The 14,267-nt window shown below is 34.4% G+C and overlaps 1 protein-coding gene across 1 annotated transcript in view; it reads right to left on the reverse strand.

The window, feature by feature from the left end:
- LOC150081645 (uncharacterized) overlaps nucleotides 1-14,267 on the reverse strand; it is a 981,095-nt gene that overhangs the window by 722,804 nt on the left and 244,024 nt on the right. Inside the window, exon 14 of the mRNA XM_090380575.1 lies at nucleotides 5,302-5,667. Within this exon, the coding sequence (XP_090236701.1) occupies nucleotides 5,302-5,667 (366 nt within the window). The remainder of the gene's footprint in view (nucleotides 1-5,301; nucleotides 5,668-14,267) is intronic.

Raw genomic sequence — 14,267 nt, forward strand, 5'->3', positions numbered from 1 at the left:
AACAGAGCCAAAGAACAACCACACACAATTGACAAAAATCAGCATTATCATGGCTGTTGGTTCTTTTACTATTTATAGTGCTAAAGAGGTGGGGGGGGGGGAAATTTTCACTTGGGTATTAAACAAAAACTGATAAATGTTCCTCCCATCTTGGTAGGATCTGAACCCTGGTCTTTTACACACAGTATGGAAAAACAGAGATTGTAACCAATTTGGATAAAGATAATATGAAAAGTAATAAAATATAGCATTAACAGCAAGAAGTGCAATTGATTCACCAATGTTAATATTCATGTTAACACTCATATTAAAAAAGCAAATTTTATTTTACACATATTTTAAAGATTTGATATTCCAGCTAATTAATTATGTCAAAGTTTTAAAGGTATATGCAAAGTTATGGTTTAAAAAAAGCATAGTTTAATATGAACATAACTAAAATAATTAATGTATGTATTTTTAAATCTATCAATTTCTTACACAGAGTGGACATAAAGTTCCAATCCATCTAGGTAATAAAATTTCAAATGAAATTATTTCAAAATTACAAGTAATTATTTTAGATATTTTACTGAAACATCTAAAAAAGCACTTTTCAATAACACACTTTTTCACGTATATTACTGAAAACACATACTTTACACACAAATAAAGGAACAAAAATAGTTAAGCTCATTCTTGGACATGTGAAATGAATATCATACTTTTGCACAACAGATGTTTTCACAGAAATTATGATTATTAAGCCATTAAATAAAATATATTCTCAATGATGCAATTTTAAAGAATAATCAGTTTATGGTACAGTACAATAAAGAAAATATGGAATAGGTCAACCAAACTTTTAAAATAATCAAAGCCTCACATATATGCTTATAATATTGAAAAAAGCAATGTCACATGATCACCTTTTACATTTTGGTTTCCATGTGCTTCTTTATAAAAAAAAAATTATGGCATCTTCAGTATACTTTCGTTACAGTGAACTGTGCAGAACTGTTAAGTATAAGTTTAACCAGTGATTGAAAACTGGAACTATTAAGAAAACTGCTATTGGAATACAAATAAGAACTGTTCACAGACCTTGTGAGAGTATTACAAATTTATTCTGAACTCTTATTCTATACAATATGATCAAGAAAACACTGGTCCTTCAAAAGCAAATATCAAAAGAAGAAAATATAATAATAATTATATCAGAGAGAGAGCAATCTCTCTCTCTCTCTCTCTCTCTCTCTCTCTCTCTCTCTCTCTCTCTCTCTCTCTCTCACACACAAGAGAGAGAGAGAGAGAGAGAGAGAGAGAGAGAGAGAGAGAGAGAGAGAGATTTATTATAACAGCCTTTCCTCTCTCTCTCTCTCTCACAAGAGAGAGAGAGAGAGGAAAGGCTGCCTTTAATAGATATCTTTTCACAAATCAATGAACTTAATTTTTGACTTCAGAGTATAAAGACAATTTTTAGTTTACATGATCAAAAATGTCACCAAGTGTTTTAGTACCCTTCATGATTTTCTCTTGGTAAATGAACCAAATCTGGACCACAATGTTAAAGATAATATTAAAGAGCATCTGAAGTTACTACAATTTAGAGAATATTTTCCATAAATGGGCAAAGATTGCAAAAGGACTGCAACTGGATTTGCACTCCCTTTGAAGAATCTTTTATTATAACAATTAATTAACTGATGTTAGTGGAAAAATAAAATTAGCAAGCTACTGCATCTCATTTTTTGCTACAAATATCATTCAAGACCAAATCTATAATGAGTTTTTAGTGAATCTCTAATGAGAATTTGATTAGATTTAAAGCAAGAATATCTACTATTAAGCAAAAGAAGATCAAATATGATTATTAAAAAATGGTGATATCATTAATTTTTTTAACCTGGTAGCAGGAGTAGTATTGTCCCCTTTTGTAACAGTGATATACAATTCCCTAACAGGGTCAGATTTTAATTTTAATATTTGAAAAAAAAAATATATATATATTTGGCTTTTGAAATTTTAGTGTACTCATGCTTGACCATTTACCAGTAGACTGCAATAATTATTAATTTTAATCATTACTAATATATTTTTTGCCACTAAAAGTACAAAATACTCATTAGTTTTAATGAAAGAAAAAATTTATTAATTATACTTAATTTTCAGAAAAATGTTGATAGCATAAACCATTTTATATCTGCCAAATTTAAGTGTGTGGAAGCATTACTATGCAGAGCTTTTGCTAAATCTGTAGTTACATTTTTTTTTTTTTTTTTTTTTATGTAGACCCCAAACACGAGAGGTATTGTTGTTGTTGCATTTTTTTTAGGAGCATTAGCAACTAAGGCCATATTGCTTTGTGGATATCACACCTGGGTGGTTACCCACCATGTACTTGTGCATGGAGGTTATACCCAGGATTACTAACAGTCCCACCATTGTGAAGGTGCAAGCAGAGAATTTCGTTGTCACAGACCATTAAGACTGCCAAAATTGGGTCCACTTGACTTGAGTGTCGCCCGAATATCAGTTCCATCAGTGTTTTAGACTCCAAGGTAGCAAATGCAGCTTGTATGGCATATCTGAGAGAATATCTGTGACAACCCCAAGGACCAAATCTATCAGTACATCTACCAGCACAGAATTTGTGTAGTGTGAATTAGTTGGAAGCAAAGGTATAATGAGTGTGAGAGTAATCTACAGACCAGAAGATTGTAAAGAATATGAGGAAAGTCTCTATATACAGATGGAATGTCCTATCCCAGATTAATTGGAATAAATGGAGGAGAAACTCACTTGGGGAAAATTTTTTTGAATAAACTAGATGATTATTATTTAAACCAGAATATTAGAGAAAATACTAGGAATAAGAATAGTCTTATCCCCATCATTACTCACAAATTAGATGATATCAGAGGGCTTAAAATACAGGAATCATTTGCAGGTAGTGATTACACAGTTGACAGTTGGAAGATGAAGAAAAATGTTACAGTAGTTAAGATAAAGGCACAGCTTTTATCTTTAATACATAAAGGTATTTCTAAGAGTGCAGTTGCTAACTACAGACTAATCAGTCTGTAGTTTGCAACTGCACTCTTAGAAATACTTTTATGTATTGGCAATACACTGACACTTCTCCAGTCCAAATTACTTTCTCCTGAGTCCAAAGATACTCTCATAATCAACCTATAATGGTTCAATATACTCTCTGGAGGCCATGGTCAAAATTATTTGGTATATGCGCAACTCCAGGACCTTACTTTATGCTTGAAAGTTTTTTTAGTCTGACTTCAGTGGTAAGGAAAATCTTAGAAGCAATAAGAGTGCAATTCAGGGACATTTAGATATGACATTCTGAATAAAACACAACATGGTTTTGTTAAAGGAAAATCACATTTAACTCAGTTAGTAGTCTATTCTAACACAGTTACTCATGAGCTGGATGTAGGAAATAATTTCGACACAGTTTATGCGGATTTTAGCAATGCATTTGACTCAGTCTGGAAAATTTCTAAAGATGGATTGCTAGGTGACTGCAGGGCAGAAGGCAGAGGGTTGTGATAGTGGATATTCTTCAGGTTGGTGTAAAATCACAAGTGGAGTTCCCCAAGGATCAGTTCTTGGATCACTGTTGTTTATGAAAATCAGAAACAACATAAACTCAGTAACAGAATTCATGACATCAAAATTTGCAGATGACATAAAGATTAATAGAGTAGTTAATGATCAGTCCCAAGCAGTGATCCTTCAGGATGACTTGAACGGGCTGCAAGAATGCTCAGAAAAGTGGCAGCTAGATTTTAATTCAGCAAAATGGGAAGTAGCAACTCCAAAATAAATTATACACTTGCTGGAGATGAAATAACCACAGTAGAGAAAGGAAAGGGATCTGGGAGTTATAATCTGGACAGATATGAAGTTTTCTGAACAGTGTAAACAAGCAGCAAGGAAATCCCACAGTCTCCTATCAACAATTTATCAAATATTTTCCTGTGGAGATATGGATGTCATTGTTCCACTGTATAAGGCAATTGTAAGACCACATTTGCAATACTGTGTTCAAGCATGGAGACCATGTCTGGAAAAAAAAAAAAAAAGACACTGAGCTTCTTGAAAGGGTCAAAAGATGGGCAACTTGCATGATGAGATCAGCAAAAGGACTGTAGCCCACATAATTTGGAGTTTTTCCTTGTATTATTATTATTATTATTATTAATAGCCATATGGTGCAAGGAAGCCTGAGGCTTATGCTGCACCAGGAAAAAAAAAAGTTCCCAAGTTACCCTGAGAGAGAGAGAGAGAGAGAGAGAGAGATAGAGTCAAAAGTAGAAGGGAATCACCAAGAAAGAGAAGAATGATGATACCCAGGGTCCTGAGCTGGATATCATCATTCTTCTCTTTCTTGGTGATTCCCTTCTACTTTTGACTCTCTCTCTCTCTCTCTCTCTCTCTCTCTCTCTCTCTCTCTGTCTCTGTCTCTCAGGGTAACTCGGTAACTTTTTTTTTTCCTGGTGCAGCATAAGCCTCAGGCTTCCTTGCACCATATGGCTATTAATAATAATAATACAAGGAAAAACTCCAAATTATGTGGGCTACAGAGCATGGCAACTGAGCACCTCAGAAGTTCCCTGAGTGAGGTTTATAAGGCTCTGAGAGGGGTTAGTAAAATGAATAAAGATGGAATTTTCACTTTTATGAAGAATTACAGAACTAGGGAGCATTAAATTCAAATTACAGGGGAAGAGGTTTAGACTAGATTGCAGGAAGGTTTCTTTTAGCCAGTGAGCTGTTGATTTTTGGAACAGGTTGACTTTGCAGGTAGTTGAGGCTGACAGTTTGATTTTACAGCTGATTTACTGTTCATGGCCACAAACTATACCGGAATTGCTCTTATTTTCCGTGACAATTCTCACCAGCCAAGTGGTGAACTTTGAGAAGCTTTCGGGTGCTAAGCATGTCTTTGTGATGGAAGGCAGTGTTTTGCTACGTGACAAACTGTACTTGGCCAGATAGGATGGAGTAAATTAAACAATGTCGCCTTCTCTCTCAGGGACACTCAGCTTTCATAGAATGAAACACTAAATAAATGGTTAAATAAAAACAGCCCATACAAGAATACAGACACTATTAAGAAGGTACAAGAAGAATCAATTACCAATCTCCACCCAGTGCTCCACCAGGATTAAATATTTGAAGCATATCATTATATGGATAAACATGACATCGCTCTGTCCTTTCTACCACAATATTAATATATATTCAAAAATACATATAACAAAAACTACCTGGTAAAATTTCATTACATATATAACTTACGTTCACAATGTGGTGGATGAGATGACCAGTTTCCATCACTCATACACAGAATAACAGGTACACCAGAACGAAAATAACCTGGATCACATTCAAACCTAACCACAGTTCCATAACTACGTCCTCCGCCATTGAGTACTACTTGAGTAGCATGAGGTGTTTCGGGTAAAGGAGAACATGAAGATGCTAAGCAAACTGGCAACTTTTCCCAGCGACCTTCTGCAGTACAACGAATGCTTTCCGTTGGTAGACCATTAGAGAATGCAAATCCAGCATAACATTGGTAGACTGCTTGTCCCTGGTAAGTGACATTGACAGCAGCTACAGCAAATCCATTGTCAATTTGTGGTACAGGCCCACAATAACGTTCTATAAAAAAATTCATAATCGTATAATACTTTTGCATGCTACCAAAAGAATATATAGAGAAGAAACATTACTACTCATCTGATAAGGACAAAAATAAAAAATATAAAATTTATAAATTTCACTAATTTCTACAAAACTGTGAGAACTGAAAAGTTTAATCTATATTCTCTATTATGTAGCACAGAGCAGAACAGAAAGTAAAAATAAAATGACAAGTTGTAGTTAAACTAGTTAAAATAATGAATCCAGAGCGTGTAGGCTTTTTTACCTATGAGAAGTTTAATTTTATAGAAAAAATATGAAATTGCAAATTTCGTAATTTCATTGGTAAGAACGTTGTTGTTTGTATAATCATTTAGCTAAGATGGGAAATTTTCAACATACTGTGATTTACTCGATTTTTCTCTCAAAATATAGATAGTTAGATAGATAGATAGGTATGTGTGTATATATATATATATATATATCATATTTTATAATAATATATTATAATATAATAATATATGGAAAAGTCATTAAATATAAACATAAACTCTGCTTAGGCTCAGTATACACTACCTAAGATAGCTTATTCTATTTATACCACTTTATAACTTTTCAACTTTCCTCATAATTCTTCTTTCCCTATAATTTCTTAAAATGTACTATATATACACACCTTGATCAATATATACCTTCATAAATTTCTGTATTATGCTCTTTAGATAAATTTATTACCACTAACATTACCTATTAACATTAATACTAAAAATAATACTTAGAAGCTTAAATAAACACATGCTACATTGGCAGAGTAGTCTAAATTTGACTAAGGAGACTATTTCTGATCTGAATAGTTCTCCTAACAACTCTAATATATTGACACATACATCACAGAGCAAACCAGCTAATGCTTCTATAACACTTCTAGCTCTAATAGCCTAGAACTGAACCTTAATACATATCACAATGAATTACTAAATATGTAATCTTAAATTTCAACATTGCAATAACAAATTGTGTCTCACCTCCCTATATGCATCCAAACCACACTACACATAATGAAACATGCACAGATATTCTGCAAAATGAATAACGTAATATGTATATGATAACTTGATGCACCTGCAATTGCAAATATATCAGTCAAACCAGTAAAAATTTACATGTTAGAATGAACTTAACACACTCAGATATTAATATCTTTAACAATAAGCCTAACAAGAAAGTAGATAATCTACAGGGTGTCCGATAAGTCTGGAACCAATAGGATTTACACATATGCTTACTCTCATTTTACAATGTGTTCAACGTGTCCATCCTGACACTCCATGCATTTTCTCAGCTGGTGAGAACCATGATTGTTTGGATTCTTCTCAGCATACTGGGATTGACAGCAGCACAATCCTTGGTAATTCTCTCCCTAATATGACAAAGAACTCTGATTTTTACAGCATACACCTGTGCCTTCAGGAATCCCCAAAATGCAAATTCCAGTGGGTTAAGGTCAGGTGATCTTGGTGCCCACTGGTCCTCTCCTCCCAATCCATCGATTCAGAGGAGAGGACTGATGGTAAAAACATATTTTTACCACTGGTTCCAGACTTTTTGGCAAAAACCAGATTAATGCAAGAAGAGATTGCAATATAAAATTTTATACCCATATGGACTGAATAACAAATTCAACCAAAAATACATAATTAACAATATGAAAGATATCTGTGTTTATAATATGTTCCAAACAACCAAGAAATTACACAAATCAAAAAACAAAAGAAAATATGCTAAATCAAAAACAGCCAAGAACAACCAAGAAGAAAAATTAGGGGACCTTTTTAGACTTATTTAAGATATGGGACACCAATCCCAAAAATATTAGCTCAGTACATAATACACTTTTCAGTATTAAACTTAGTATACTCAAAGCCCTAAGCAGGAAAGATAATAATTATGATTTTAAGTCTAGTCGCCTAATGCACATCATTAGCAAATTCAGAATCAATATTTTATATACCAATAAACAACCAGAAAATTCTATACTCGTCTAATATTTTTAAAACAAAATTATGGATAATTTAGATATACGTAAAACAATTAACCTACATAATGATTTGCTATCTATTAATAACATAATTCAAATATGCTAGACCATCCAGCATAAAAAGATGCAATTACAGAATAACTGCCATCAACCTTTGCAATATTAGCAGTGGACAATATATATGTGTTTACCGCAGGCCTTCTTTGTGCAGATACGTAGACCCAATCATAACCATATTATAACCTTGCGGCTTAAACATAATCCCATACCCTGAGCTTGGAGATATTATATCACTCGGTTTCAGATTTCAACCCAATTCACCAATAAATAAATCAACATTCAAAATATAGTAATACTATGATTTCTAAGGAAATTGCATAAATTCCTCATACAAATACAATATTCCTGTAGAGGCATACCATATGTGACTGTTCACAATATAAAATATTATCAGTAACAAATATGACCATTTGCAAATCAAGCATGACAAACAACATAATACTAAATTAATATATAAGCAACTCAAAGAAATACATAATAACTTTGTTATTACACTGTTTGACAAAGTGGCATGTAATTAAGAAATTATTTGTAAAGCCTATTATACAGAAATTAAGAAAAAACTACAACCTAGCAACACATACCGATACATAGTATGGGGTAGAATTTTTTCACAGTGATCTGTGCTTGGTAACAGGAGAGACTGCTTCTACAAGGATGGGATACACTTAAATAGAAAGGGTGCAAGAATATTTGCTGATGCTATTGAGACAGTGTTAGGTGGATCGGAAAACTGCTAGCTTGCGGGGAATACACGGACCAATAGATTAACAGTAGCTGCTGGCAGAGGTGAAAGTGATTCTTGCAATGAGAATGCAATGAGATTCTTGCTTCTATTGGAATGAGAAGCAGCCTGAAAAACAAGGTGCGGGGATTTCAGAGACTGCCAGGAGTAATTGTAGTAAATACATGGACTGTGTTAGGGTAGTAAATACATGGACTGTGTTAGGGTAGCTAAGAATAACAACAGGTGCATGTATACTTGTGTGTACACCAATGCTAGGAGGTTGGTAAATAAATTTGATGAATCTGACGTGTTGGTCAAAACATCAAAGGCAGATATTTTTGGAATATCAGAGACGTGGTGTCACACAGACATAAGCAGTGCAGAATTGGAATTTAGGGAGTACAATGTGTACAGAAAGAATAGACAGGGTAGGAAGGGAGGAGGTGTTATGCTGCTAGCTGAGAAACACATAAAATCTAAGAAAGTGCAACCAGTTGAAATGGGTGGACAGTGCAATGTTAAGTCAGTTTGGTATAACATAAACACTGGGAAAGGAAAAATGAGAGTAGGAGTGTGATATAGGCCTAACGACTCTGATGAGTATAATGAACAACTGTACAGAGAAATAGAGTGGACCAGTAAATCAGATTTTCTTATATAATGGGGAACTTTGACTTCCCACATATTAAGAGGAACTTGTGGATTAGTCACTAGCACACAAGCAAGACTTTTATGGGTTTGTTGGATGATTGTTTTTTAAAACAGCAAATTCGAGAGGCAACGAGAGGGTTTAATACTCTTGATCTGATTATCAGCAGTGATTATTCATGCATTAAGAATTTGCAGATAAAGGAACAACTAGGTGACAGTGATCACAGTGCAGAGCACTGGTGTGGGATTTACTTAAAGATATAAGTACCATCAAGGGTAAAGGGAAGGGTTTTTGTAAAGGAGATTACAGTCGTCTCAGACAGTTTTTAAATTCTACACAGTGGGATCAACTGATGTTAAAAACAGCAAATTCTAAATGGGAGGCCTTCAAGAAATTAATCTTGGAAGCTACTAAGCTTTTCATACCAACTAAGAAATACTGTTCAAGATTTAGACCTAAATGGACGTCAGATAAACTAATGAAGCTTGTGGTGCAGAAGAAAAATATGTGGGATGCTTATAAATTATCAGGTGACACAGAAACCTATGGCAGATATAAACTAGTCTGTAATCAAGTCACAAAGGAGATTAGGCAAGCGAAGGCTGATTATGAGAAATCCTTGGCAAAGCATGCAAAGACAAACAACGAAGAATTCTTTACTTATGTAAACTCTAGAAGGGGATGAATCAGATCGGTCCACTTGATGTTGGTGATTCAACTGTTGATGATCCTGCTCAAATAGCTGACAAAGTGAATAAGTATTGTGCATCTATATTCACACATGAGGAATTCTGTAAGTAAGAGGATGACAGAAGCTTACTAAACACAGGGAGCAAAATGATTTTATAATAAGTGAAGGAGAAATTGTTGAAGTTAAACATAAAAAGGGCACCTGGGGTGGTGGAATCTATCCAGTTATATTGAAGGAGGCAGCGAGAGAAGTAAGCAAACCCTTAGCATTATTATGGTAGTATCCTTAGATTCAGGGCAGGTCCCCAGGGACTGGAGATATGCAAATGTATCTCCAATTCACAAAGGAGGGTTCAAAGGGTGGCAAAAATAATTATAGACCTGTTAGTTTAACTTCTGTTCTGGAGAAAATAATGGAGCTACTGGTTAAAGAAGTGATGCAGGATCACCTAGACAAGACTCAGACACAGCATGGGTATGTTAAGGGGAAGTCTTCATTGACCAATTTGACTGGATACTACGATGTAGTTACAAAGGAAGTGGATGGAAAAAATAATTCTGTTATCATATACTTGGATTTCACAAAAGCTTTTGATACTGTTGCACATGGAAGACTGCTGAAGAATTCTGTTATCATAAACTTGGATTTCACGAAAGCTTTTGATACTGTTGCACATGGAAGACTGCTGTACAAATTGGAGCGGATAGCATTAAGAGATAGTTGCTACAATGGATAAAGGGATGAAGAGAGTGGTAATAAACTGACACTGCTCTATGTGGACTAATGTTATTAGTGGAGTCCTCCAGGGTTTGGTGCTAGACCCATTGTTGTTTTGTGTATTTATCAATGATATCGATAAAGGTATATCAGGCTTAATGTCCAAGTCTGCAGATGATACAAAGGTTGGCAGGGTTGTTAATGACAGTAAAGACAGTATGCTACTGCAGCAGGATCTAGAAAAGTTTGGCAGATCAGCTGAGAAGTGGCAAATTTGCATTCACAACTGCAAAGTACTGCATATTGGTAGCAGTAAGTCAAGAGAAATGTACCAACTTTGTGGTAATACACTCAGAGAGATGGAGAATGAAAAAGACCTGGGGGTAACTGTGCAGTAAGATATGAAGTTCTCTGAGCAGTGCAGATGAGCTGCCAGAGCAGGTCATGGAGTCAATTATATACAGGAATTTTGCTAGCAGAGACAAGGAGGTGATTATCTCCTTGTATAAAGCAATGGTCAGGCCACACCTTGAGTACCATATACATGTCTGGAGGCCTCATTTTAGGAAAGATGTTGAGCTACTAAAATGAGTACAGAGAAAGGCAACGAGATTAGTGAGTGGAGCAAAGGGTTACTGTTATCAAGATAGACTTAATTTCTGCAAATTGTAGCATCTGGAGACTAGGCACCTGTGAGGTGATCTGATTGAGGTGTATGAGGCCTTGAATGGTTTGAGCAAGCTCAATTTTGATGGGATTCTTCCTCTTGCTCAGATTCCACACCTGAGGGAGCATAAATTCAAATTGACGAAACAGAGCTGTAGAACAGATGTGCATACATTTGCCTTTAGCCTGCGGGTGGTTGGTTGCTGGAACAAACTTCCATCTGTCATTGTGGATGTTGGCAGATTAAATAAATTCAAGGCTGAACTAGATAAACATTTGGAGTTATTGGATAGAGAAATGGGAAAGTTTTTTTTTTTTTTTTTTTTTTTCAGCTGATGCTGTATAAGCTTGCTTTCTTGCATCATGTGCCTCAACTAATGCTAATGCTCATGTATACCTAAATTTCATAAATCACCTATTGCATTCAGATTCATAACCTCATGCTAAAGCTCCAGATAATACCCTAGAAAAATCAATGAAAACAATACTAAATAACATAAATAAAAGTATCATCATATTTAACAATGCACCTATTCTAAATGCTATAAAAAATAACAATATACCAGAGACACTAACATTTGACTTTAAAAGTTTATTCACCAGTATTAATCTTAACAATTTAAAAGTTCTTAACACACTATATATAGAACACAAAAAAGCCATAAACCTTGAATCTACCTACTGGGATACACTAATCAAGTTACATATCTTTAGCAACTATGTCTACAATGGGGCCTCATTATACAGTAGACTTTCAGAATAACAGCACCTTCGGGGATTCAAGGTGCCGTTATTTCGATTTTTCCTTTATGTATAAAGTTTTATTTTTAATATATTTAATGTAGAAATAATGAGGCTAAATAAGAAATAGAAAGATTAAAGATGCAATCTTATTAACGGCACATAAAAAACAAACATGTTGATGATGTTATTTTCTGCCATTAACACACTCCTGCTTATGCCCCGTTCTATTTTCATTATTATATCAAGTTTAGTCTGCACGGGTAACAGAGTGGTATCCTCACCGTTCTCCCCACACTGGGTTTAAAAGTCCCAGGTTTGAATACCATCGATGATGCAAGAACTTTTAAGGGTTTTTTTCATTCTGTAGCTAGTTAGTCGGTCTCTGACGTAGATAGCAAGGTTTCCCCTTCAGAAACTGAGGTTTTTCATCCAGAAAACAGGCAAATCGATCAGAGAACATACATAATTTACTTACACAATAGTATATGAATTAACTTTCTGGGTGAAGCTAATGTAATAGTTTGGATTATATCAAGTTTGTCACTAAGCTTTAATGTTCTTCTTTTCTTCTCTATATGAGATTTATTAACTTTAGGAGCTATAGTGAGGGGTTTTTAATTTAAAATAAATGTAAAACAGCAGTATAATCTGTGTTTATCAGTACAGAATTCACTTTAAAAATGGCAAATGTAAAAAATACAGTAATCACATGACTTGCCATTCACATGATAACGATAAAATGATGAGTTCTGAATGTATTAATATAACAAATGGCAATGAGTGTGTGAGCTTGCGTGCGTAACATGGGGCCATAGACAACTGTTTTTTTAACAATTAACATCTTCCTGTGGCTCAATCTATGAAGTGAATGTTGAACTATTCTTGTTTGTAGTACAAAACTGGCCCATCCTGTAAAATAAAACTATTCGGAATTTTTAAATTTTAACAGCTTTGCGCACACCTAGGAAGAAATATCTTCAATTTGAGACCACTTCCAGCCTGATCGGTTAAGCCAGTCGTTCACACTGACAGACTAAAGAAAACAACTTCTGTATTATAAATGTCTATAACAAAAGAGATGCATTTAATTTCAATGTGGTTGGTCTTACACACTGGGAATCCAATATCTCTGAATCAGTACATGCCAATATCATTCTATTCCAATGCCTAAGGACTGCAATAAAAGTTCAACCTGTGCAACCCAGGGACTCACATCTGGTGAGTATAGGCTTGGCAAACCCAGATTCCTGAGCTCTCTCTTTCTCTCTCAGGGTAATGTGGGATTTTTTTTTTTTTTTTTTTTTTGGCTGGTGCAGCATAAGCCTCAGGCTTGCTTTCACCATATGACTAATAATAATAATAATAATATTAATAATAATAATAATAAACTAACATTAAAGCATTGTATAATAAACTAGTCTACAACAATTTCCCTGTCCCATATATGAAATATCACTTTAAAAGGTCCATAAATTTCAAAACACTCCTACCCATTGCACCAATTTAGTAACCATAAATTAAAAACAGTATTTCAGTTTCAGATTCATAGATCCTAGAGCTACATATATTATGTATATAGGATACACTATGCTTTCTTGGTGTATTACGGTCTGAGAAATCTGTAGCCACCAACTTGCAACCTATAGTAGATTGCTTATTGTCTATTTATTTATTTTTTATTTTCTATTTTATTTATTTTATTATTTTTTAATGATTTTTGTTTTATTATTATTTAATTTTTTATTATAACACTGCATATATACATAACACCACTTAAGTTCACATTAAAGGACTTGCAAATTCAGCTCAGGGATCTACTATAGGAATGGGCTTGCGATCCCGGGATTACCCAAGCCTTACTCAAGACACCTTATATCTTGCATCAGACTTTAAGCTATCCTATACTGTAGATTCTTATTTCCCTGAAATTATTAGGGAAATCTGAGGATGCAGGAAAAACTACTTCTAAAGATACTATTATAGCTACATCTTCATGGAGTTCAGGTACTGTTACTCCTACTCCCTGAGCGATTTATCTCACTTCGCTATCACCAAATTTCTTTTTGCTTGACCTTAAATATACAACTAAGTGGCTATTTATCGGTGTTTTTACACATTTTACCACATCCAACACACAGGGGTTGCCACCTACTAATTCTCACTACAGGGCCACACAATATCATTTCCTTTTTGACTACAATAAAGGATACATGTCATTCGTCAGCTTGGACATGGTAAATATGTCCTATTCTTGCTCTAATTTCTAAATTCATATCCTTCATTCTCTGTCAGGTCAACCATGATCAATGTGCACCATGCAGTA

Source organism: Mastigoproctus giganteus, chromosome 8 (genome assembly GCF_048544385.1).
Source record: "Mastigoproctus giganteus isolate SK-2022 chromosome 8, ASM4854438v1, whole genome shotgun sequence".
In the NCBI taxonomy this organism is placed as follows: domain Eukaryota; kingdom Metazoa; phylum Arthropoda; class Arachnida; order Uropygi; family Thelyphonidae; genus Mastigoproctus; species Mastigoproctus giganteus.